The sequence below is a fragment of the Stegostoma tigrinum genome, chromosome 5 (assembly GCF_030684315.1).
Source record: "Stegostoma tigrinum isolate sSteTig4 chromosome 5, sSteTig4.hap1, whole genome shotgun sequence".
Lineage (NCBI taxonomy): Eukaryota > Metazoa > Chordata > Chondrichthyes > Orectolobiformes > Stegostomatidae > Stegostoma > Stegostoma tigrinum.
The window spans coordinates 88,320,067-88,347,103 of NC_081358.1; the positions used below are offsets into that span (position 1 = coordinate 88,320,067).

At 41.1% G+C, this 27,037-nt stretch overlaps 1 protein-coding gene across 2 annotated transcripts in view; it reads left to right on the forward strand.

Annotated features, from left to right (window-relative positions):
• Positions 1–26,694, forward strand: part of necab1 (N-terminal EF-hand calcium binding protein 1) — a 161,692-nt gene extending 134,998 nt beyond the window's left edge. The window contains exons 10-14 of one of the 2 annotated variants that reach the window (XM_048530129.2): positions 6,007–6,119; positions 11,421–11,498; positions 21,415–21,506; positions 23,634–23,769; positions 23,906–26,694. In XM_048530129.2, the coding sequence (XP_048386086.2) occupies positions 6,007–6,119; positions 11,421–11,498; positions 21,415–21,506; positions 23,634–23,764 (414 nt within the window). In that variant the 3' untranslated portion in view covers positions 23,765–23,769; positions 23,906–26,694. The remainder of the gene's footprint in view (positions 1–6,006; positions 6,120–11,420; positions 11,499–21,414; positions 21,507–23,633; positions 23,770–23,905) is intronic. The other variant, XM_048530130.2, reaches the window with a different exon arrangement.
• The last annotated feature ends 343 nt before the right edge of the window (positions 26,695–27,037 follow it).

Below are 27,037 nucleotides of genomic sequence, written 5' to 3' on the forward strand. Positions count from 1 at the left end.
GTACATATTACTGCTACTGAATGTGAATGGTGGAGGGAGTGAACATTTGTGGATACAGTGCCAAATAATTACTCTGCTTTGTCCAAGAGGCATCAAACTTCTTGAGTGTGATTGGAGTGCATTCATCCAGGTAAGTGGAGAAGATTACATCACACTCCTGACTTATGCTTTCTAGACAGTAGTCAGACTTTTGGGAATCAAGAGGTGAGTTTTCTTTTGCTGCAGAATTCCTCAGCATCATTGTTCCAAAGTAAAGAACTCTCACCTTTCCTCATAGTAAATTTTCTCCATTCATTGTACCCATGAATCCTCTCTGCACACTCGAGCGTGATCATATCATTTTCATGAGGCATAACCAGGATAGTATGCTTTACTCCAAATGAGTTTAACAGGTGTTCTACAAAGCTCTAGCGTAACCTCCCTTCTTTTATAATTTTATGCCTGAGTTAATGAAAAAATTAATCCTGCATACCTTTTTAACTATCTTTTCTGTAAGCCCCACTACCTTTTGAGATCTATGGATATATTCTCCATAGCCCCTCTTTTCTTAGAAAAGCAAATTTCTGCAGATTATGCAAGTTGAAATAAAAATAGAATATGCTGGAAATACTCAGCTGGTAAAACAGCATCTGTAAAGAGAAGCAGATTTAAGATTTTGGGCTGAGGATGACCCTTCAGGAATCAGTGTTGATTTTAGCTATTGGTATAATGGCCTCTTCCTCCATTAGCCTCTCCCCTGTTTCTGGCATTACCTGCCATGACTCCCATAAAACTAAACCCTCCCCTCCACTTCAACAATGAAAATCTGAATTTCCAAGGCACTTTTTTGTGAAGGTATCAGAAAGGCTTGATGAGCATAATTCTGTTGGTAGACTTTCAGAAGGCATTTGATACCTTGCCAGAATTATAGGTCATGGAAACAAAAAGGTCAATGACAACAAGGATATAAAATTAGTTGAGTGATATGAAAAAGAGAGTAATTATCAATGGTCAATATTTTTTGGGCTGAAGGAAAGTATGCAGTTGTCAGTATTAGGACCCTTGCTTTGTCCTGACATATATTAATGATCCAGATCTTAGTGTGCGGGGGCCAGTTTCAAGGTTCACAGATGACACAAAAGTTGGAACAGTTGTAAACAGTGAGGAGACATTGTAGAGCTCCAAAAGCATATTGACAAATTAGCGAAAAGAGCAGATGGGCAGCAGCTGAAAGTCAATGCAGAATTGTCAGGTGAGCATTTTGTTTGGAAGAACATTGAATGACAACATAACTGGAGGATACAATTCTAAAGGGAATTTGGTAGCAAAAGGACCTGGGTATATATGTGTACAGATCATTGAAGGTGGCAGGCCAGGTGAAGAAAGCAGAAGTAAAGATCACAGTACCTTAGCTTTGACTTTATTAATAGGGCTATATATTACAAGAGGAAGGTAATGTCGAACTTCTATTTGTCACTTGTGTGGCCTCATCGTTTACAATTCTGGGTGTCACCTTATATGAAGCCTGTGAATGCATTGGAGAAAGTGCAGAAAAGATTTGCAAGAATGGTTCAGAAATGAGAAATTGAACATAGAAGAGTAGATTGTAGAAGTGAATTGATCTCCTCGAAAAGAAGGAGGCATAGGCCTGATAAGGGTTTTCAAAACAGGAGTGGGCTGCATTGAGTAGATAGTCAGAAGCTATTCATCCGTGTCAAAGACACTAGACCAAGATGGTATAGATTTAAAGTGATTTATAAAAGCAGTGAAGGTGATATGAGAAAAAACTTATTCATTCAGTGAATGGTGAGGTAATGGAATGCACTGCCTGGAAATGAAATGGAGTCAGTTCAGTTGAGACATGCAAGAGGATGTTGGGTGATTATTTGGATAACAATAATGTGCAAGGATACGGCAACAAAGCAGGAGATTAGTGGTAGGTAATGACGCTCGTTTTAAGAGCCCGTACAAGCACGATGGGCTGAATAGCCATAGAACTTCTGTGACTGTGTGATTCTCCCTGACTCAGATTTGTGTAGCCACAAAATATTTCAGCTTTGCTCTCCCGGCTTGGTGACAAACATTCAGATCTCATATTTTCATGGCGTTTTCAACTCTTCACATTTATTGTGACTCACCCTTTGTTTTGTCCTCAGGGAATTGCCTAATTCTTTAAGTAAATGACCATTTAATTGTCTGGGAAATAATTATATATAATTATTTCAGCTGCAGACAGGATGATAAATGTTGGCCTACCCAACTGAGTAACCAGCGCAGGCAGGCTGTCCATTGGTGGAAGAGATGGGTGTTCTCAACCTGCATTAATCTGTGCATGGTAGAACCAATGGCAGGAAATGACCCATTCCCCTAAAAAACCCTCTCCTCACTTTCAAACTCCTGTTTGCCTCTCCCCGTCAGCCTCTCCCTGTCACCCACAGCCCCAGGAGACCCTGTAACCCTATAAAACATTTACCAAATATGTTACAACCGTGATCTGTGCTAAATTTAGAAAGAAAATTAAAAGATGAGTGCAAACAAGTATTTAAGGAACATGCATTGCTAGCTGTGAATGTTTTTGTTTAGTTAATATTTGTGCTAACATTATAATTGTTCAAAAGGCATGGTGATGCTATTAAAATGCAAACAGGAAACAAAATCATCTTCCACCAAAAATAGGAATGATATCAAGTGATGTGATTGTTCCGCCCACCCTTTCATACTGACATGAGCCTTCAATTCAAGTTAGCAACATTCTTGCTGCCTCCAAGTAGGGGAACCAATCGTGAAAGCTTACTTTCTGTAGCATATTCCTCTAAAGTATGCAGTGTATCGCCTGTCCATTTCTACCTGAATTTGCAACTTAGGTTCAGGGTTTGCATATTTTCACAGGGTAATGCCAGTTTCAAGTAATAGGCTGCTAAATCATTTTGAGGTCCACCTGAAAATCATATGATGGGCTTTTTATAAATGAGGTGACGTATGCCCGACCAGTCCCCCTCCATCGACACCCTCATCCGCCGAGCTGAACTCGTCCTCACCCTCAACAACTTCTCTTTTGACTCCTCCCACTTCCTACAGACTAAACGGGTGGCCATGGGCACCCGCATGGGCCCCAGCTATGCCTGCCTCTTTGTAGGTTACGTGGAACAGTCCCTCTTCCGCACCTACACAGGCCCCAAACCCCACCTCTTCCTCCGGTACATTGATGACTGTATCGGCGCTGCCTCTTGCTCCCCAGAGGAGCTCGAACAGTTCATCCACTTCACCAACACCTTCCACCCCAACCTTCAGTTCACCTGGGCCATCTCCAGCACATCCCTCACCTTCCTGGACCTCTCAGTCTCCATCTCAGGCAACCAGCTTGTAACTGATGTCCATTTCAAGCCCACCGACTCCCACAGCTACCTAGAATACACCTCCTCCCACCCAACATCCTGCAAAAATTCCATCCCCTATTCCCAATTCCTCCGCCTCCGCCGCATCTGCTCCCACGATAAGACATTCCACTCCCGCACATCCCAGATGTCCAAGTTCTTCAAGGACCGCAACTTTCCCCCCACAGTGATCGAGAACGCCCTTGACCGCGTCTCCCGCATTTCCCGCAACACATCCCTCACACCCCGCCCCCCCCACAACCGCCCAAAGAGGATCCCCCTCGTTCTCACACACCACCCTACCAACCTCCAGATACAACGCATCATCCTCCGACACTTCCGCCATTTACAATCCGACACCACCACCCAAGACATTTTTCCATCCCCACGCCTGTCTGCTTTCCGGAGAGACCACTCTCTCCGTGGCTCCCTTGTTCGCTCCACACTGCCCTCCAACCCCACCACATCCGGCACCTTCCCCTGCAATCGCAGGAAATGCTACACTTGCCCCCACACCTCCTCCCTCACCCCTATCCCAGGCCCCAAGATGACATTCCACATTAAGCAGAGGTTCACCTGCACATCGGCCAATGTGGTATACTGCATCCACTGTACCCGGTGTGGCTTCCTCTACATTGGGGAAACCAAGCGGAGGCTTGGAGACCGCTTTGCAGAACACCTCCGCTCAGTTCGCAATAAACAACTGCACCTCCCAGTTGCAAACCATTTCCACTCCCCCTCCCATTCTCTAGATGACATGTCCGTCATGGGCCTCCTGCAGTGCCACAATGATGCCACCCGAAGGTTGCAGGAACAGCAACTCATATTCCGCCTGGGAACCCTGCAGCCTAATGGTATCAATGTGGACTTCACCAGCTTCAAAAGCTCCTCTTCCCCTACTGCATCCCTAAACCAGCCCAGTTTGTCCCCTCCCCCCACTGCACCACACAACCAGCCCAGCTCTTCCCCCCCCACCCACTGCATCCCAAAACCAGTCCAACCTGTCTCTGCCTCCCTAACTGGTTCTTCCTCTCACCCATCCCTTCCCCCTACCCCAAGCCGCACCCCCATCTACCTACTAAGCTCATCCCACCTCCTTGACCTGTCCATCTTCCCTGGACTGACCTATCCCCTCCCTACCTCCCCACCTATACTCTCTCCACCTATCTTCTTTTCTCTCCATCTTCAGTCCGCCTCCCCCTCTCTCCCTATTTATTCCAGTTCCCTCTCCCCATCCCCCTCTCTGATGAAGGGTCTAGGCCCGAAACGTCAACTTTTGTGCTCCTGAGATGCTGCTTGGCCTGCTGTGTTCATCCAGCCTCACATTTTATTATCTTGGAATTCTCCAGCATCTGCAGTTCCCATTATCTCTGACGTATGTACTCTCCCAGTTTTCGGGGGATGCAACTAGGAAATTCTCCTCCAAAAAGATCTGCTTCAACAAGCAGGAATGTGTAATATCTTTTCCATCAGGGATGGCTAATTTTTACTCCTTGCCAATGACAGTTATTAATTATCTCATATAAGCCACAGCAGGAAGCGACTTCAAGGGAAGAGTCTAGATCAGATTTTTTTTTATCTATGCATTTGTGGGATGTGGGCATTTCTGGCTGGCCAGCATTTGTTGCTCATCCCTAGTCGTCCTTGAGAAGGTGATGATGAGCTTCCTTCTTGAACTGCTGTAGTCCTCCTGCTGTGGGTTGCCCCACAATGCCATTAGGGAGGGAATTCCAGGATTTTGACCCAGCAACACTGAAGGAATGGTGATATATTTTCCAAGCCAGGATGGTTAGTGACTTGGAGGGGAACATGGAGATTGTCATGTTCCCATATATCTGCTGCCCTTGTTCTTCTCGATGGAAGTGGTCGTGAGGTTGGATGATGCTGTCTGTGGATCTTTGGTGAATTTCTGCAGTGCATCTTGTAGATAGTATACACTGCTGCTACTGAGCATTGGTGGTGGAGGGAGTGGATGTTTGTGGATGTAGTGCCAATCAAGCGGGCTGCCTTGTCCTGGATGGGGTCAAGCTTCTTGAGTATTGTTGGGACTGCACTCATCCAGGCAAGTGGGGGGTATTCCATCACACCCATGACCTGTGCCTTGTAGATGGTGGACAGGCTTTGAGGAGTCAGGAGTGAGTTACTTGCCACAGTATTCCTAGCTTCTGGCCTGTTCTTGTAGCCACTCTGTTAATGTAGTGAGCCCAGTTGCGTTTCTGGTCAGTGGTAACCCCCAGGAAGTGGATAGTGGGATTCAGTGATGGTAACACCATTGAATATCAAGGGGCAGTGGTTAGATTGTCTCTTATTGGTGATGGTCATAGCTGGGCATTTGTGTGGTGCGAATGTCACTTGCCACTTGTCAGCCCAAGCTGAGATAAAATATTTCATCTCCAAATAATTTTCTACCTAGAACCAGATATTCACAGCTAGTTAAAATCAAATGTTACCAATAATTTTGAATTAAGAATTTTCTTCTATGTTATAGAAAAATAATTATAACAATTTGCTTTTGAAAAAACATTGGCAGTAATGCTGAAGCATCATTGAATAGTGCCAGCTTCAATAGCCAAATACTGACGAGATTTTCACTTTTTAAAATGCTTAAGATCTTTACAATCAGTGATGTTCTTAATGTGCATTCTTCCTCCAGCATATTCTAATTGTTCAGCGACAAATGTCAGTACTAGGAGACAAACTCGAGGAATTCCGTCTAGCTTTGAGGCAGTATGTGGTATCTGCAACTGCACAAACAGGATGTTTGCTGTAGGTACAACAATCTTTGTAAAATTTATCTTTATGATGCTTTAATAAGGTCTACTGCAGGGATTACATTGAATGAATCCTTCCTGCCCATTTACACAGCAGCTATTTCTCCAGGAACACTTGCAATAAAGAGAACATAAGAAATTAATATCGTATGCGTACAAGGTGTGAAACAGCTCTGCTGACATGTATCTTTGAACAGACATCTTCTGGTTTTACGCTACTTTCAGGAATTTTTCATTGTCCCATCATTTTAATAATGAAAAATTGGACATCAATGTCCTAGTATCAATTTTTATAAACTCTTTGGCGAGAGTGGCCAAAGTCAAAAGTGTCTGAATGATTTTGTAAGAATAATCAGAGGAATAGGAGTAGGCTAATCAGCCCATGAAGCCTGCTGCTCCATTTAATATGACCAAAGCTGATCAAACACTTCAATACATTTTACCACACCAAACCATAACCCATTACGCTATTGATGGTCAAAAGTTTATCAAAGACTACTTTAAATGTACCTAAAAACTGAACTCCCACAACCCTCTAGAGTACAGAATTCTAAAGATTAACCCTCCGTGTGAAAGAATTTCTCCCCATTTCAGTCCTCACTGTCATCCCCTTACTTTTAAACAGTAAACCCTGGTTTGAAACGCCCAAACCAGAGGAAACATCTTACCTGTATGTATCTTGCTCAGCTCTTTAAGTACTTTGTAAGTATCAATGATATTATATTTCATTCTTCAAAGACTCAGAGAATATAGGCCAAGTTTGCCCAATCTCTTTTTGAAGGACAGACCCAACATCTCAGGAACAAGTCTGGTGACAATATTTTGCCTAAATTTAGGAAATTGGATAGTCCAGGTGTGGTCTAACTAAGCTCTCATACAGTTGAAGTAACACATCATTAGTTTTTATTTTAAATCCTTTTTTGATAAATATTAAAAGTTCATTAGCCTTCCTAATAGCTTGCTGCTCCTGTGTGTTAGTTTCAGTCACTTATTGACAGACATCCAATTTCCTTTTCATGTCCACTCTTACCAGTCTTCCAGCATTTAAGAAACACTCAAAAATCCTTTCTCCCAACAAAAATTGGATAACCTCACATTTTTTCACATTATATTTCATCTGACATGTTCTTGCTCATTCATGAAGCCTGGATAAATTCTTCTAGAAATGAACCACGTAATGAGAGCACTCTTTATTGTTTGTACCAAAATGCATATTCTTCTGAGCTATTTCACATGAGTGCAATTATTAGACTTCAAGTAGGTAGGAACATTAGATTTCCTTTTTTTAACTTTCTATTTTTAACAAGACTGTGAACCAATGCATTGATGAAATAACACTAATGTAGTTTCAATTTTTCAGGATTTAATGCGCTTAATACATGTAAAACAGGATGAGATCCAACAGCAAATGATCTTGATGGATTGTGGACATATATGGCAGAGTTCTACCAGATTGTTTATTGAGTTTGTTAAGAAACAGCAGTTTAGATATGGTATACTGGTTATTTAGACAAAGAAAGTTGACAACTGTGACAATTTGGAATTGGTTCTTTGATACCAGAAGACAGGTTTGGTCTAGTTAAAGTTGTGTGTGCAGCATCCTGCTCTCTAGCCAAGATGCTAGGGATCCCTTCCGTGGGTCTTCCTCCTCTTCTTCTGGCCCATGTGCCATCTGGCTGATGAAGACTGCTCAAGGAAGATGTCTTCTCAGACCATCCGATGAGAACTGCTGCCTGCATGGTCTGCATGATGATGACTGCTGTCCGCCGAAGACTTATTGTTATATCATATTTCTGGGCATAGGTAACTTATGCTGTCATTTAATTGTCTGAACCCTTTTGGCCAATGACCAATGGCTATGACACAGCCACTTATGACATTGAATGACCATTGTCCCTTGCCCACCTCTATTTGAAGTTTAGTTTTCAATCTTTCTAAGGACAAAACCATTTTTATTTTTGAAAACAGTTCATTGCCTATAGGTTACACTTGGCACTAGATAAACTGTTGACGCTAGTTCAGTGAGCATCAAGACATCTGTATTTCCCATAATTCTTCCCTCTTTTTTCCCATGCTAGAATTTTGGAAAACTAATTACTATGTAATAGCTGGTTGATGAAATCTCAGACTACACAGAAACTAACAAGAATATTCAGTTTTTAAGGGAATCTAGCAGTTCAACAGTACCCCCTTTGTTAAGGAAGTAATCATATGGACATACCGCAACTAATTTTCAACTAATTTATTTATTTCTAGAGTATAATTTTGGTTCCTAAATTTCTTGATTTGATATTGCAGATAACATCATAAAGCTAGCCTTAACTGTAAAAAGCAAGCTGTAAGTGGCTACTAAACATAAAGCCAACAACCTCAACCATGGGGTCTGAATGAAATTATGTATCAGGTCATGCCGGGCATGCCATGCTAACTTTTGACTTTCTTCTTCTTTGTTCTACGAGATGTTTTTCTGAGGACCTGGTCTTATCAATTATTGTTCTGAGGTTAAGAAACAAACAAGGATATGTTGGCTAAGTTGAGAGATGGTCTTGAGTACCTCATTTCTTCATGGAGATAAATACTCTCAGCAATGTGATGTAACGCATAGAATATCATATCTTTATTATCTCAGTGGTTTGGAAGCAGAAGTTAGGCTTCCAAAAGTAAGAGAGATAACAAGGTGTAGAGCTGGAGGAACACAGCAGGCCAAGCAGCATCAGAGGAGCAGGAAAGCTGATGTTTCAGCCTAACCCAGAACGTTAGCTTTCCTGTTGCCCTGATGCTGCCTGGCCTGCTGTGTTCCTCCAGATCCACACTTTGTTATCATGGACTCATCTGCTCTGTCTGATTTTATCTTTTTTCTCTCTATTTCTCTGCTTTAGAAGGACTGCAATGCTGAACCTTTTTTTTAAATCTCTTTGTTTTTATGATTTTGTTCCGAGGCACCTTTGAGCCTAAGATAGCACTGGAAATGGCAACTTTGTACACTTTTTCACTGTACTCCTAAATCCCTGTGACAATAAAACCTAATTCTAATTCTAAAATTGGGCAAATATTGCCCTTTTTGATCTTTCTGTTTTCTAATCTTTTCCCCTTCTCTGCATTGTAACTATGTTATAATCCTTTGAGGACTTGGGCTCATCTTTAGCTGGTGACAGTAAATTAAACTGCAGCAAAAGCTTACGCATGGGCCGAAAAGATTCTCTAGGTCTCCCCTTACTTATACCCATTCTGTGACTTTTTTCTTATTTAATATTTTCCCTCCTCGTCTCCTATTGTCCCAATCCAAGATTCATTTAAGTTTAGGTCTTAGCCTCGAAAACCAATAGCTCTTGGATTGTTTTAAAGTCAGTTTCTCTATGGATTACGTGTCAGTGTCTTATCATTTAAACCAACGTTTTGCGCTGTTCCAGACCACAATAACTAAATTGTCAAGTAGGTGTAACATGCCTGAGTCTTGTTCTTCAGTCCATTTTTGCCACGCAGCCCTCATGTCAGTTACTCAGATGCAATAATCCTGCATGCTTATATCAGTATTTCACAATCATACCATGCATTCTTGACTTCCAGGCAATCTTTGCAAAAGATCAAAAACTGGGGGCTAGGGCACATGCGCAGCCACCCTGCCTACTCCCAAACCTGATCAGAAAATCTGGACCAATGATTTAATTACAGTACGTCTTTTTTACAACACAGTTATTGGACTCAAAGAGTTAATCTGTTTCTTTCTCCACAGAGATTTCTTGTCTGCTGAGCTTCTGGAGCACTTCATGCTTATATTTTGGGTCTTCAGTATCCACAGTATTTTACTTTTAATTAGTGAATTAATTTGACTGCGATCACCTAAAATCTAATCACCAATGTTAGATTTTAAATTTGTGTTTTTCACCAGCTGATAGTACATTGGGCATATTTCCACCAATAATGCGCATACATTTCTATTAGAAGTAAATTATTTTCCTGTGTAATGGTATTTCATGTTTTATTATCTGAAAAATAAATAAGGTTGCTTCATTTTAATTCAAATGTTATCTTGTGCAAACTCCAGACTGGTGTATGAATCAGGTTTTGCATTTACATTTTAATTTACAGTAAAATGCATACTGATTATTTGTTCATAGATTTGAAAAAAAAACATTTATATACTGAGATAATAGTGTGCCAAAGTGTTTTACAGTCGACAAATCAGTTTTCAAATGTAGGTATTGTATTAAATGAAACATAGCAGCCAATTTGCAACATCAACCTCCCACAACAGTGAAGTGATAATCAGGTGTGGAGTTAGAGGAACACAGCAGGCCAGGCAGCATCAGAGGAACAGGAAAGCTGATGTTTCGGGCCAGGACCATTCTTCAGAAATGGGGGAGGGCAAGGCGGCTCTGAAATAAATAGCGCGGTGATACAAGGTGGATAGTCGAGCAGATAGGTGGGAGAGAAAACGGACAGGTCAAGGAGGTGGAGCTGAAGCTGGTAAAGGTGAGTGTAGGTAGGAAGTGGGGATGGAGGTTAGTCAGTGAAGTGGGAGGAGCAGATAGGTGGAAGAGAAGATGGACAGGTCATGGAGGCAGGGGTGAAAGGAGACTGGTCTTGGGATGATTGAGGTTGGGGACATTTTGAAGCTAGTAAAGTCTACATTGAGACCATTGGGTTGTAGGCTTACAAGTCGGAATACGAAGTGCTGTTCCTCCAGTTTCTTGGTGGCATCATTGTGACACTGGAGGAGATTCAGGATGGACATGTCATCCAGGGACTGGGAGGGGGAGTTGAAGTGGTTCGCGACTAGGAGATGTTGTTGTTCATTGCAAACCAACACTGGGGAGACCAAGCGGAGGATCAGAGAAATCGGGGAGATCAAACGAAGGCTTGGAGACCACTTTGTGAAGTACCTACCCTCGGTTCGTGACAAACGACAACACCTCCCAGTCGTGAACCACTTCAACCATCCAAGAGGATAGAGTAGGCTTTGGTTTAACATTTCATTCAAGGACAGGTTCACCAACAATACAGCATTCTATATACAGGCATGTTATCCATTTATTTTGCCCAAGTTTCTGGAGTAGTGATTGAACACACAGTGTTATAACTTAAGAGTGCTACCGACTGAGCTTCAACCATTAAAACATACAATAAATTATTTCCAGTGGCAAAACCATAATTTGAACAGTATTCATAATTACATGCTGCATTTAGCTGCTCAATTTCATTGTTAACATGAACAATGCATCAATAATAGACGTGTAATGATCATTACTTACTATTTTCTGGAGCATAATTTTATTTATTGAGATTCTTTTCACAGCATTTCGGTGCAGAAAATTTCAGCTGAATCGTGTTTTACACTTTATGAATTCTGGGAAAATACCAATCTCTGGAAAAAGTAAGTATTTTTACAGTATCGCTAGAGGTATATTGGATGAAGAGGTTTGGCAAAAACAAACAATTCAGTTACAACCGTTAGACTCATTTGCAGCTAGGACAACTGAGCAGCATTGATCCAACCCAACTGCTTTATTTTTTGACAAACCAATAAATCTTGCTGTACCTTCCTGTGGATAGAAAGATTAATTTACAGGGTGTGCATGATATGATGAAACTTCTTGCCAACCTGACCATAAAGCTACTCCCTTACAAATACGGACTCCAACCACCTTCATAACATTGTCCAGGTTCATCCTGTTCAACTCATGCAATGCTGAAACGTTCATCATGTCTCTGTTTCCAGACCAATGATACTTGGGAAAGAAGAGGGCCAAGTTGGTCAAGTATCAATGTAAAAAGGTTTAGGAAACAGTGACCTTTGTATCATAAGGATGAGGCAATCTCAATAAAAGGCTAAAATACAGTTTGGAATAATAATAGTAATCAATGTGGAGAAAGCAAAGTTAAATGAGGCTAAGAACAGGTCTTGGCTGAATAAATTGGAGCCAAATATTGGCAAAAATAGAATAGCTGAATTATGAGTTACCTTCAAAGAAGAGGTATTTTGGGCACACTCAAGGCTATACTTCCAAATGGGAAAGCTACATTAAACAGAATTCCCTGCGTAATGTAAGAGATGGAAATTAAGATATGGAAGGAAAAGTGTGACAGATATCTGGCAGAAAATACAATATTTTCCCAAACAAGGCTGAAGATGGAAACTGCAGAAGAGTAGTGGAAAAGCAAATAAGAGCAAAAACTGAGTGTGCAAAAAGACTGGAAGTCAAACTCAGATCGAATTCTATAGACTCTTACAGGAATGCAGACAGGAAAAGATGGTAAAAGTAGGAGTAGGGACCAAAAAGGGAATAAACAAAGAACAACAAAGAACAATACAGCACAGGAACAGACTCCTTGGCCTCCAAGCATGTGCCGACACATTTTGCCCTTCCACATTAAAACTGTCTTCATTTACAGGATCTGTATCCCCCTATTCCCTTCCTATTCATGTTTTCATTCAGGTGCCTCGTGAATTCTGCTATTGTGTTTGCTTCCAGCACCTCTGGCAGCACATTCCAGGCACTCACCACCCTTTGTATGAAAAATGTGCTTCACACATCTCTTTCAAACTTCTCCCCCTTGCACCTTGAACCTGTGTCCCCTAGTAATTGACTGCTCCATGCTAGAAAAAAAAGCCTCATTTTTCCCACACTATCCATGTCATTCACAATCTTAAAAACAATCCATCAGGTATCATGCGTGGAGGCAGAGGTTGAAGCTAGGGTGTTAAATGAATACTTTGTAACTATGTTTTCTATGGAAGAAGATGATACCTAGGCCATAGTGTAAGTGGAGATCGTTCAGATATTACACTGACTATAATTAAAGTTAAGAAGGCATTCAAGGAATACTGAGGGAAGTGATATTGGAGATTGTGGAGCTCTGGCTATAGTTGTTCAGTCTTCCAGAGACTTTAGCTGGTGCTGAGGACTGGAGCATTGCAACATTACACCCTTCTCCAAAAACAGCCGTAAGTCAAATCCAGTGACTATGGGTCAGTGGTGAGGATAATTCTAGACTCAATAATTCAGGACAAAATTTATAGTAACATGAACAAATGGCAGGTTAATTAAAGAAAGCCATTTTGAATTTATTTAGGAAAATCATTCTGTTTAACCAGTACTAAGTCCTTTGAAGATATAACACAGCCTGGATGAGAGCAATGCATTTGATGTGGTATATGTGAATTTTCAAAAGGCATTTGATACAGTTCCACAAAATAGACATGTGCTCAAAGTTTCTAAATGGGAAGAGTGCCCCACAGTCAGTATTGCAGTGAAGCAATCCAGGAAGAATCCCTGCAGCATCATCACAGTGAAACAAACTGGGAAGAATATTGCAGCAGCGCTGCAGTGATGCAGTCTGGGAAGAGAGTCAAAAAGTGATGCTGGCTGGAAGGAATCTGTTTGGATGAGTATGGTCATATGAGTACTGTAGTTTGTAAAGTCTTTCTTTTGGATTTATAGTTTGTAGGGACAGATAAGCTGCAGAGGTCTAGAGAAGAACAGCCCTACAGTAATTAATATTATTTGATTTTAAGGACAGCCTAAAGTATAATTTAAAGGGGTACGTAATGAAAGAAGATATATTCCTCCTTCTCTACGGTGGAAGTCAGGCACAGTTCCAGTCCCTAGGACCAGAACCTGTGCAAGAAGCATCTCCAGCAGTAGCACCTGGAAACCTGAGCGTCAGAACTAGAGCAGTGGCTGGAGATACTGTGGAGCGTCTGCAAGGCTGAAAGTACAGACAGGTGGTTACTCCACAGAATAAGAATTCTTGGGCAGGGAGGGAATGGATAACAAACAGGCAAAAACAGAGGATTAGGCAGGCAGTGCAAAGAGTCCCTTGCTGTCATGGGCCTGCAAAACAGATATATTGCTTTGGATATTGTAGGGCAAAATGGTCTCTCGGAGGAAAGTAGCAGCAGCCAAATTCATTGTGACCTGGCTGGCTCCGCTGCATGGGAAAGGAGGAATAGGTGTGGGAAGGCTACAGCAGTAGGGGTTTCAGTTGTAAGGGGAGTAGATAGATTTTCTGTGACCATAAATGAGACCCTCGGATCATATGTTGTCTCCCAGGATATCAAGGATGCCTTAAAGCAGCTACAGGACATTCTGGAGTGGGAGGGTGAATAGTCAGTGATTGTAGTACATAACAACATAGGTAAGGAAAGGGATGAGGTTATAAAAGCAAAATATGAGGTTATAAAAGCAAATCTCAGATGCTGCTTGGCCTGCTGTGTTCATCCAGCTTCACACTTTATTATCTTGGATTCTCCAGCATCTGCAGTTCCCGTTATCTCTGATATAGGGAGTTAGGAAGCAAGTTTAAAAGATTGGACCTCAAAAAAGATGTGATCTCAGGATTGTTACCAGTACGTGCGCTAGACCAAGTGGAAATAGCAGGATATATCAGATAAATACATGGCTGGAGAGATGTTATAAGGGGGAGGGTTTCAGATTCCTGCAGCATTGGGACAGTTTCTAGGGTAGGTGGGATCAGTACAAGCTGGGTGGGTTCCAGCTGGCAGGATTGGAACTAGTATCCTAGGTGGACTGTTTGCTCATACTGATAAACTAAATGGCAGGGGAAAAGGAACTTATACAGGGAGGCAGAGAGAGGGAAACAAGGGCAAAAACAAAAGACACAATGGGAAATAAGAAAAATGAAACACAGAGAATTCAGGGACAAGAATCAGTCAGGGTCACAGTGCAAAATATTGTGAATAAAAATGTGCAAGACGTCAAATCTTAAGGCCTTGGGTTTTAATGCATGGAGTATTTGCACTTGCTCTAGCAATTAGTTTATAGAGTCATAGATTCATACAGCACAGAAAAGGCTTTTCAACACATCAAGTCTACACTGACATAACACCACTAAAAGTGCACTAATCCCAATTTCCTGCAGTTGTCCCATATCCTTGAATGTTATGATATTTGAAATACTCATCCACGCATTTTTAAAGATTCCTGGGTATTGCATTCCAGATTCCCACCATCCGCTGAGTGAAAAAGCACTTTCCCCAAATCATAGAATCCCTACAGTGCGGAAACAGCCCAACAAGTTTACACCAACCCTCCGAGCATCCCACCCAGACCCATCCCCTTAATCTATACATCCCTGAACACTACGGGCAATTTAGCATGGCCAATCCACCTAAGCTGCACATCTTTGGACCATGGGAGGAAACCAGAGCACCAGGAGGAAACGCACACAGGCACGGGGAGAATGTGCAAACTCCACACAGACAGTCGCCCAAGGGTAGAATCGAACCCAGGTCCCTGGTGCTGTGTGGCTGCAGTGCTAATTACAGAACCACTGTGCCACTAAGACATGAACCCATGATCCTTGGCTTAAGAAGACAGTGCCTTATCCATTTGGCAAATTCTGTCTGAATCTCATGCCCCTTGCCCTAAAACTATGCCCTCTTATTATTAACCCTCTCCTTTCCCATTGTAATCCTATACTCCTCAATCATGTCCCCCACTTCAGACTCGTCTGCTCTGAAGAAAACAATCTATCTAGTTCATCTTTATAACTCAATTATTCCATCCCATGCAACATTCTAGTGAACGGCTTCTGTACCCTCTAGTGCTATCACATCCTTCCTATAGCAAGGTGGCCAGAACTGCATACAGTACTCCTGTTGTGAACTGACTAATGTTCTGTACAACTCCAATATTACTTCCTTGTTTTTATACTCTCTGCCACGACTGATGAAAGTATGTATCCTATATGTCTTTTCAACTGACCTATTTATGTGTTCTGCTGACTTACAGGATCTGTGAATAGTTACCCCAAGATCCCTCTGTTGGCCTAAGCTACACGGTGTCTTGCCACCCATTAAATACTCACTGATCTTGTTTCTTCTTCCAAAGTGCATCACATCACTGGGTTAAATACCTTCTGCCGCTCGACTGCCCATCTGACCAACCTATTTAAATCTTCCTGTAACCTACAACCATCTTCTTCACTATTAACCACTTGACCAACCTTGTCACCTGTAAATTTGTGTAACATTCCTTCCACATTTTCGTATGTATTGTACAAAAAGTAAGGGTCCCAGTACTGATCCTTGTGGCACACCACTGGACACTGGTCTCCAGTCATTTGAACAGCCTTCTACCACTACCCTTGTGTCCGATTACTAAGCCAGTTTCTGATCCATCTTGCTGAGACTTCATCAGTTCCATTTGCTTAAACTTTCTCAATCTGTCTCCCATGTAAGACCTTGTCAAAAGTTTTGCTAAAATCCACATAAACTACATCAACTGAACTTCCTTCATCCATGCACTTGATCACATTTTCAAAATATTCTAGTAAATTTGTTAGGCATGATCACCCTCTGACAAAGCTATGCTGACTATCCATAATTAAACCTTGTCTTTCCAAGTGGCTATGAATTCACTCCTTCAGAATTTTCTCCAATAGTTCCCTACCACTGAAGTGTGACTCTCTGGTCTGTAATAGCCCTCTTAAAAATTGGAACCACATTACCCTTCAGTCCTTTAGCACTGAGGAATTTAAAAAATTGTGTCAAGTCCCTGCATTTTCCTGCCTCATCTTCCACAGCAGCCTGGGATGAAATTAATCTGGACCAGGGGATTTGTCTGCTTTTGAGTTCAACAGTGCCTCGAATACCTCCCCATTTCCTATGTCAAACTATGTAAGTACCTCACAGTCCATTTTCCTGAATTCTGTACCCACGTTTCCAGTGTGAAGACCGAAAAGAAATATTCATTCATTGCACTTCCAATATCCTGCAGCTTCACACACACATTGCCCTTAATAGGCCTTGCTGTTTCCTTTATTAGCCTCTTTCCTTTAATATATTTATAAAATATCTTAGGATTCTCCCTAACCTTGCCTACAAAGCCTTTTTCATGTCCCGTTTATGCTCTTCTAATTGCATTCTTAAGTTCTCCCTACTCTTCCTGTATTCCTCAAGGGACACAGCTGAATTACTCCCTTTGGATTTGCTGAAAGCTCTACTCTTCTTCTTTATCCAGGCCTGAATTTCCCTAGACATCGAAGGTTCTCTGAAATTATTGTCCCACATTTCCCTACAAGGGGTACATTTTGGACCTGTACTCTCCCCAGTTCCTTTTTGGATACCCTCATAGATTCTGTAGACCTATCCTCAAGAAGCTGTTCCCAGTCTACTGCGGGCCAGAAACTTCTTTATTTTAATCTTCCCCAATCCAAAGCTGTCTTTTGTATAGAGAGATAACCAGGTGTAGAGGTGGATGAACACAGCAGGCCAAGCAGCATGAGAGGAGCAAGAAAGCTGATGCTTCGGGCGTAGACCCGTCTTTATCTTTTGTATGCCTTCTCTTTCTTTATCTGAATGAATTTGAACCATACCATTTTGAGGCCTTAATGCTCCCCCACTTGCCATTGAACACTTGTCCAGCTTCTTTCCCCAGAGCCAAATCCAGCAATACACCATCCCTTGTTTGACCTTCTGTTTATTGATACAAAAAGTCTTCCTTGGATACATTTTAAGAAATCTACCCCCTCTAAACTCTTAACACTATAACTATACCAATTCATGTTGGGAAAATTGAAATTCCCTTGTATAATTATCCAATTATTACTCTTACACACCTCTGTGAACTGTCTGCATATTTGCTCCTCTATTTCCTGCTGACTCTTTTGGAGGCCTGTAGTACACTCCCAGTAAAGTAGCTGCCCACTTAATGTTCCTAAGTTCTACACAAAGCCTTGTTAGAGGACCCTTCCATGATATTATCTCTCCTTATTGCAGTAATTGACTCTTTAATTCATAGTGCTACACCACCATCCTTTTTTAACCCTCCCTGTCTCGCTTAAAGATCCTATACAAGCAACGTTGAGATGCCAGTCCAACCATTCCCTCAAACATTTTTCAGTGATGACAACAACATTATATCCACGTGTCTATCCACACAATTAACTTATCACTCTTACCTATTACATTCTTAGCTGTAAAGATGATCCAGCCTTGCCTTAGTCTCTTGAAAGTCAACATAGCTGAACTCACGGTGACTTGCTTCCTTGTAGCATGATGTGCCTCTGTTTCATCAAATATTCCATGTCCCCTCCCGACTGCTGCTCCACGTTAAGTGCCCTGTAAAGACTAGACCCGAATCTGGACTGCAGTAGATTTATAGGCTGACCAGGTATTGTGTCTCTGCCTCCCGGCTTCTGCTTTGGGGTTTCCCAACTGTTGCTCCAAGCTAAGTCCCTTTAATATGTTCTGAGGATATCCATTGAACGGAAACTGAGCTGGAATAGCCAGATAAATATTATGGATACAAGAGTATGTCAGAGGCTAGGAGTCGTGCTGCAAGAAACCCACTTCTGGCTCCTCACATCCCCTAAATGAATGAAAAAAAATTCAGGAATCCTGATCTTCTTGAAAAGCAAGGTACAGAGAACTAACTTTTACAGAGTACTCCAGGTATGATATATTCAAAGTCCAATGTTATGCAGCAATATTTCCAAACCTTTTTTGAAGTGATGAGGGCGTTTGATGAAGGCAAAGCGGCGGGCCTTGTCAACATGGACTTCAGTAAGGCATTCAACAAGGTTCCTCATAGTAGACTGATTAGCAAGGTTGCATCACATGGAATACAGGGAGAATTAGCCTTTTGGAGATGAAATTGACTGGAAGGTAGGAGACAGACTGGAGACCTGTGAGCAGTGGTGTCCTGCAAGAATCGGTGCTAGTCCACTGCTTTTCATGATTCATGTAAATGATGTGGATGTGAATATAGGAGTACGGTTAGTAACTTTGCAGACAACAGCAAAATTGGTGGTGTAGCTGACAGCGAGAAGTTTATCTCAGAGTACAACGGGATCTTGATTGAATGGGCAAATGGGCCAAGGAGTGGCAGATGCGTTTAATTTACATAAATGTGACGTGCTGCATTTTGGGAAGACAAATCAGGCGGGACTTATGCACTTAATGGCAAGGTCCTGGGAAGTATTGCCAAACAGAGTGACCTTGGGGTGCAGGTTCATAGTTCCTTGAAAGTGGAGTCGCAAGTAGACTGAGTGGTGAAGCAGACATTTGGTATGCTTGCCTTTATTGTTCAGTACATTCAGTATAGGAATTAGCGGTCATATGCAGCTGTACAGGACATTGGTTAGGCCATTTTTAGAGTACTGCATTCAGTTCTGGTCTCCCTGCTGTAGAAAAGATGTAGTTAAACTTGAAAGGGTTCAGAAAAGATTTACAAGGATGTCACCAGAGTTGGAGGGTTTGAGCAATAGGGAGTTGCTGAATACGCTGGGGTTATTTTCCCTGGAGCGTTGGAAGCTGATGGGTGATTTTATAAAGGTTTATAAAGTCGTGAAGGGCTTGGGATAAGATAATAGACAAGGCCTTTTCCCTCGAGTGGGGGAGTCCAAAACTAGAGGGCATAGGTTTAAGATGAAAGGGGAAAGATTTAAAAGGTTCTGAAGGGATGATTTTTTCACACAGAGGGTCAGAGGGGGTGGTGGAGGCTGGTACAATTACAACATTTAAAAGGCATCTGGATGGGTATTTGAATAGGAAAGATTTAGAGGAATATGGGCCAAATGCTGGCACGTGGGACTAGATTAATTTAGGATATCTGTTCAATATGGATAATTTCGACCGAATGATCTTCCATGCTATACATTGCCATGGCTCTATTTCAATAAAAGCTAACACAATATTTTCTTATCTAATTGTCGGTAATGCCTGAATGTTAATATTATAATCTAGGCACAAGGATGTGTGCATTCATTTTTTTTGAATACCAGGATTTATGAGTTTCTCACCTTTTAAGAAATGTTTTGCTTTGTCGTTGTTCTGAATAAAATGGATAATTTCACATCCTCTCAAATTATATCTCATCCGCCACCTTCTTTCTCTTGTGGCCTCCTCATATCTTCCTCACACTTGTTTGTCAAGAAACCTGAATCAATTGCATTTAGTCCCTTCATCCAAGCAATGAATACAGATTGCAAAATGTCTGGGTCAAACTACTGATCTTTATAAAACCTAACTAATCATATCAAAATAGTTCAGTTGGTTTTTATTCTTCTTTTTTGTTTTTTAACCACTCCCCAATTTATGCTAACATATTATCCAAATTCTATGAAATCTAACCTTCTACAACAGTCTCAAATTGACTTTTGCTATCTCCAAACATTATTATAGTATTTTCCTGACTGGCCTACGTTTACATCAGCCATAGTTTGAGTTCATCCAAAAACGGTGTTGCCCGTATCCTAACTCTAATCAAACAGAAGTTCTGGTCAAGGCAGGAAAATAGGTATGTTTATATCTCAGCATCAGCTGTCGTCTTGGATTTATCTCATGAATGCTTTCAGAGCTGACAACACCAATTTGGCAATATTCCCGAAGTCCTGCTTCCCAACAGAACTTTCAGCAAAGCTATTCCATCATTAGACTAGCAGTATTCAGGGAGTTGAATGTTCCAGCTGATGGATCTGAACAGCTCACTGATGCTTTATTATTGAAGACAACATTTTCATCAGTTTCCACAGGAATAGGACAGAAGAGCTCTCACAATTTGTAGAATCCCAAAATAAAGGTTCACATTAATAGCAAAAGTAAAGCCATGATGGTCTCTAAACACCTTATGGTAGATCCTATATGCCAAAAATTTGAACTTACCCATTCCTTTCATGTGCCAGAAAGGGACCTTACGAAAAGAAGCTGGAGAAAACCTACTGATCTCCAGGGGGTTGTAATAATAAAGTATAGCAACCAAGGAGTCCCATCTAAAACAGACAAGGACCACTTGAAAAATGTTCAGGTCTGCACCCACATTTACTGCTTTCTTGACATGAAGGTAAAGACACCACTGACTTTTTTAATATCAGTCTGCACAAAAAAGAAGCAAGTCACCCCGCAGACTGCAGTAAGTGGAGAATGAGCAAGGTAAGGTACACTTTCAGGAGATTTATTTCATTTCTGGCTGGGGACAGGAAAAAACTGGCATATCCACTTTCCAAACCATTAACATTCTCCAGTTCATCTTCACAATTATCTGTATTTCATTCTACAGGTAGACGTCAGTACCTGCGATTAATATTACAATTAAACATTTTGTATTTCTTTCTGTTTTAAATAGGATGATGATAAAATAGATCTTATAGCTCCCAAGTTTCCCTCGATTAATACCTTTTCATAAAATGAAGTGTAGATTCACCATTGTTGCGAAACTAACAATTTCGGGTTCTCTTGTTGTTTGTTTATGCTATCTGTGTATAATGTAACTTGTGCCATAATCAGGAAGTATCAATAAGAAATATTTGAACTATATCACCAACAGCCACATCCAGACTAACTACAACAAAACCTTTCAGAGGAGCAATGTAGATTTCCTGGATGCTCCAGAACTAATAACAACAATGCTTGTGCCTGGTAAGATGAAAATCTAAAAACTTCAGTGAAAGCTCTTTACTGAAGTATTACTTTCTTCCATGTGTAAAGAACAGAAATCAAAATATTTTTTTTCAGAAATAATTTTCTTCATATTTCTTTTGAGGGTTACATTTGTTTATTTTCAGTTTTCAAGGACACACTTTTCATTCTTGCACCTTCCCTGTAATGCAATAACATTGTGCATTGTATTTCTGTTGCTGTATGGGATCTTTAGATGATAAAGAAACAGAATTAGGAGAATTCATCCAAACCTGAAAAATCAAAATTGCTCCATTAAACTTAAAGTTATAACTCAAGGTAAAAAGTAATTTTCTGATGACCACAGGATTTAAATTGGCCTGAGACAGGAGGCAGAAGTTAGCAAAAATATTTTTATAATCATTTGGCAATACAGAACTTGAGTACTTCAGTTAAAAGGCACATTTCATCAAATCACTTTGTCTTCCAATATCAGAACGATTTTCAAAATTGTAATTTAAGAGGAAATCGACATTTATATAATATGAAAGGACAGTGCAAATCAGCCCTGCTTGGTATTGGCATCACTATGGAAATGTGCACAGTTAATGATCACAAAATCACAGAAGTGTAACAGTGTAGAAGAAGGCCATCTGACCTGTCTTGTCTACACCAGTCCTCCAAATGAGCACCATGTTTTAGCTCTTAATTATTTTGCCTTCTCCCAATTCATTTGCACATTATTTCTGTTTTACAAAGCCATCCAATGCCATCTCGACTGCCCCACCACACTCCAAACACTGCCTTCCAGATCCAAATTACTCACTGTGTGAAAATATTTTTCTCCTCCTGCATTTGCTTCTTCAGCTTATAACCGATTTTGAAATTAGCAGTTGTGTTCACAGCCTATATTTGTGTGTACTGGAAGCTGTGTAATTTAATACGCTTGGCCCTGTTCTTTGCAAATAGAAAGAACATGTGCACATGGTGCTCTGAGTTCAACCAACATAATAGGTGACAGCCGTTCATATTCATTTCTCAGGACGATACCTTCACCAATCAGAGTCAACCTGACTTGTGTAAAACCTAAACAATGCATGGTCATCAACTATCAATTACCATTAACTGGCATGTTCTCCACTGCGATGCTACTACCGATCATTATGCACTTGCTAACCAATCAACACTTCCATACAGTAAATGTCAGCTTTCCCCTTAAATTAATATTATTGCAAATTTTCTTGATAATTACAAGATAATAAAGCTTTGGCAAAATGTGAGTTTTTCCAACAATATAAACATTTTTTGTGACTAAATAACAAAAGTAAATAATGCACAAAAAGCCATCACCCTAAATACAAATGCATACTTGTTTGTTTACAAATTTACCTATTGGATTTTTGTCTTTTACATAGCCATTGAACTACAAATAATACATTGTATTTGAAACAGTTTAGGATGTGATAGCACACGAATGCAAATATTATTAATTAATTATTACATTGCCAGATAATTTATGACAGAGAACATAGAGAGCATAGAACTGTATAGCACAGGAATGGGTCCTTCAGCCCATGATGTTGTGCCAAACGTGATGCCAGATGAAACTAACTCTTTCTGCCTTGGTGCATATCCCTCCATTCCTTTCTTTTTCATGTGTTTGTCTAAAAGTCTCTTAAATGCCCCTGTCATATCTGCCTCCATGACTACCCCTGGCAGCGTGTTCCACACTCCTATCACTCTCTGTGTAAAAAACATGCCCGTCACATCTCCTTTGAACATTCCCCCCCTAATTTTAAATGCATGACCCCTAGTATTAGACATTTCAAATCTGGGAAAAAGATTCTGCCTGTCTACCCTATCTATGCATCTCATAATTTTATATCAAGTTCTATCAAGTCTCCCCTCAGCCTCTGCCACTGCAGAGAAAACATTCCAAGATTTTCTAGCCTCTCCTTATTGTTAATACTCTCTAATCCAGACAACATCCTAGTAAACTTCTTCTGCACCCTGCCCAAAGCCTCCACATCCTTCCAATAATGTGGCGATCAGAACTGAACACAGTACTGTAAGTGTGACCTAATCAAAGTCTTATAAAGCTGCAACATATCATCCTGACTCTTGTACTCAATTCCCTGTCCAATAAAGGCAAGCATACCATATGGCTTCTTCACCGCCCTAGCTACTTGTGTGGCCACTTTGAGGGAGCTATAGATTTGAATCCCAAGATCCTCCTGTACGTCAATGCTGTTCAGGTTCCTGGATTAACTGTACAGTAACAAAGGTAAACTAAATGCTCAACAAGGATCACATGTATTTCTCAATTTGCTTTTAACAAATTAATTGTAATGCATTTGTTTTATATATTTGAGAATTCTTTTAGAGCCACTCATTACGTGTTTTCTCTGTTCCTTCCACAGCATCATGGTGGGTTCTCAATAATAACTGATTGTCCACTGTTGTAGAAAACATGTGGCACATGAAATTTTCTGTGCAACATCTATAGTGATGGCTTAATTTGTGTTACAATAGTGAAAACAGGCTTAATTAAAATGACCAAATAATGTTAGATGTAACTAAAATAATAAATGAATGCAAAATTGGAAATAATATGTTCTACTTAATAAATGATTAACTAATAGACAACTGTAATGAGCAGCACTAGTGTTATATATTCTGTAACAGTTTCTTTTTTGTAATACAGTCCAGTTTTCTATTCTATTTGTACCACACAAGTTCAGATTACCACGTCATTTTAAGGAAGTCATGAAAATTGGGTAATTTATTTATTATTATTCAAAAACCAGAAGGTAAGGCCTAACAATTCTTCATTAATAACACATTTAAAGTTTAAATATGTAGCCCTTAATGCTACATATCAGAATCTGGTGAAGAAAATATTTTAAAATGTAAATTTTCAGAATTAAACATAAATAAGGTGAATGTTACGTTCCCCAAACAGGGAGTGTTTGAAACTGGGACAGCACAAAAAGCAAAGGTGGTGGATAGCCCATTAGCTTCTCATCTATCACTACCTCCCCATGTTTTGAGCTGCTAACTTTGTGTGCTGCCGTATGCCTCACCTATCCCATTTTTGGAGGCAGGTAAGGCATAAGGCAGTCCACCTATCCTGAGGCCTATTTAAGCCATTCAGTAAACAATTGACTGCAAGCTACGGGTTTTGCTGCACATCTTGCACAATATTTTGGCTTACAGGAGAAGAAAGATGGAAGATGGTTAATCAGTGATAATGGGAACTGCAGATGCTGGAGAATCCAAGATAATGAAATGTGAGGCTGGATGAACACAGCAGGCCCAGCAGCATCTCAGGAGCACAAAAGCTGATGTTTCGGGCCTAGACTCTTAATCAGAGAGGGGGATGGGGTGAGGGTTCTGGAATAAATAGGGAGAGAGGGGGAGGCAGACTGAAGATGGAGAGAAAAGAAGATAGGTGGAGAGGAGAGTATAGGTGGGGAGGCAGGAAGGGAATAGGTCAGTCCAGGGAAGGCGGACAGGTCAAGGAGGTGGGATGAGGTTAGTAGGTAGGAGATGGAGGTGCGGCTTGGGGTGGGAGGAAGGGATGGGTAAGAGGAAGAACAGGTTAGGGAGGCAGAGACAGGTTGGACTGGTTTTGGGATGCAGTGGGGGGAGGGGACGAACTGGGCTGGTTTTGGGATGCAGTGGGCGAAGGGGAGATTTTGAAGCTGGTGAAGCCCACATTGATACCATTGGGCTGCAGGTTTCCCAAGCGGAATATGAGTTGCTGTTCCTGCAACCTTCGGGTGGCATCATTGTGGCACTACAGGAGGCCCATGATGGACATGTCATCTCAAGAATGGGAGGGGGAGTGGAAATGGTTTGCGACTGGGAGGTGCAGTTGTTTATTGCGAACCGAGCGGAGGTGTTCTGCAAAGCGGTCCCCAAGCCTCCGCTTGGTTTCCCCAATGTAGAGGAAGCCACACCGGGTACAATGGATGCAGTATACCACATTGGCAGATGTGCAGGTGAACCTCTGCTTAATGTGGAAAGTCATCTTGGGGCCTGGGATAGGGGTGAGGGAGGAGGTGTGGGGGCAAGTGTAGCACTTCCTGCGGTTGCAGGGGAAGGTCCCGGTTGTGGTGGGGTTGGAGGGCAGTGTGGAGCGAACAGGGGAGTCACGGAGAGAGTGGTCTCTCCGGAAAGCAGACAGGGGTGGGGATGGAAAAATGTCTTGGATGGTGGGGTCGGATTGTAGTATGGTTAACCAGACAGCTTTGACAGAGTGGGCTACTATTAGGCAGCAAAAGTGGGATGGAGGAGTGAGGTCCTCTGCCCATCAGGAGGGCTCTCTTGATCTTTTTAATCTGACATCCCCACCATCCCCATCCACCTTACTGGGGGTTTCCCAGCCATCCTACCTAAAGCCAAATTCCCAACTCACCCAAAATCCAGAAGAATCTTCATTATTTCATTGGGACTGGTTGTACAGTCCCAGCAGTGACCACTACTGTATTTCAGCACTGCTTGGACTACAGCAATGAGGAACAATTAGATTAGCTGCCAGGGCTGCAGAGCAGGACTTCCTGTCCTTGAAGGGTGGCTGTTCCGCTTTAAATCAAGTATTTCTGCATCCAATGTAATATTGCTATACGACAATTATATTTCACATTGGCAAAGTGACAATTGACTTTTAGGTCCAGTGTGTTGTGATTAATCAAAACCTTTGTGAAATCCATTGCATGTCTAAGTAATGTTATATGTTACAGCCAAAAAACCAAGCATCAACAGATTTCTCCGGACCTAATTGGTAATGATTTGGTGGAGCCTCTAGTGACATAGCATAATTCCCAAAACTAGCATTCAGATGCTGCCTCAGATCAGAGCACTCATGGAAATTCTATACAGACATTTCATTTTTGTAAATCTGATGTAAGTTCATTCTACTTACATTTCAATTAAAATAGCTTCAGCTGTGGTTTATGTGGCATTAATAATGAAAAATATGCATTAGTGGTAAATTTTGTAGTTTTGTCCAGAAAGAACTGTAATTGCTGATTTGTGTTTATCTCTAATGACCTCTTCAAAATGTTTTGCCAATTGTTCCAGACTGATTACAGTGAAAACAAATCAACCGTATTACTGTTATTGACAGATGTTTGTGCAGGAAGACATAAAATATTTTAGCATGTTGAAATTTTGCCCATTTGTATTTACTGGCTCTGTTAATTAACTGTGGTTATTAAAACTGTTCAATGATGAAAAAAATGGACTTCTTTTCATCAGAAAGAAAACTGGCATAAGAAAATGCAAACACTGATGCTACTCACAAATTAGTCCAATCTGTTAACAGAATACATCAAAGTCACAATAGATTTTGACGAGTAGTCATTTATGAGTACGGCCTTGAGTATAGCTGAAAAAAGACGTAATTTCTTGAAGCTGATGGTTGTTAATATTTTTGTCAACCTTGTTGGCTGAATCTATGTGCTTAGCATATTGCCCTGAGAAACAGAATAGTGAATGGTTTTCACCTATTTTGTTGAGTTGAAACAGGCACAGTGCATGTATATGAT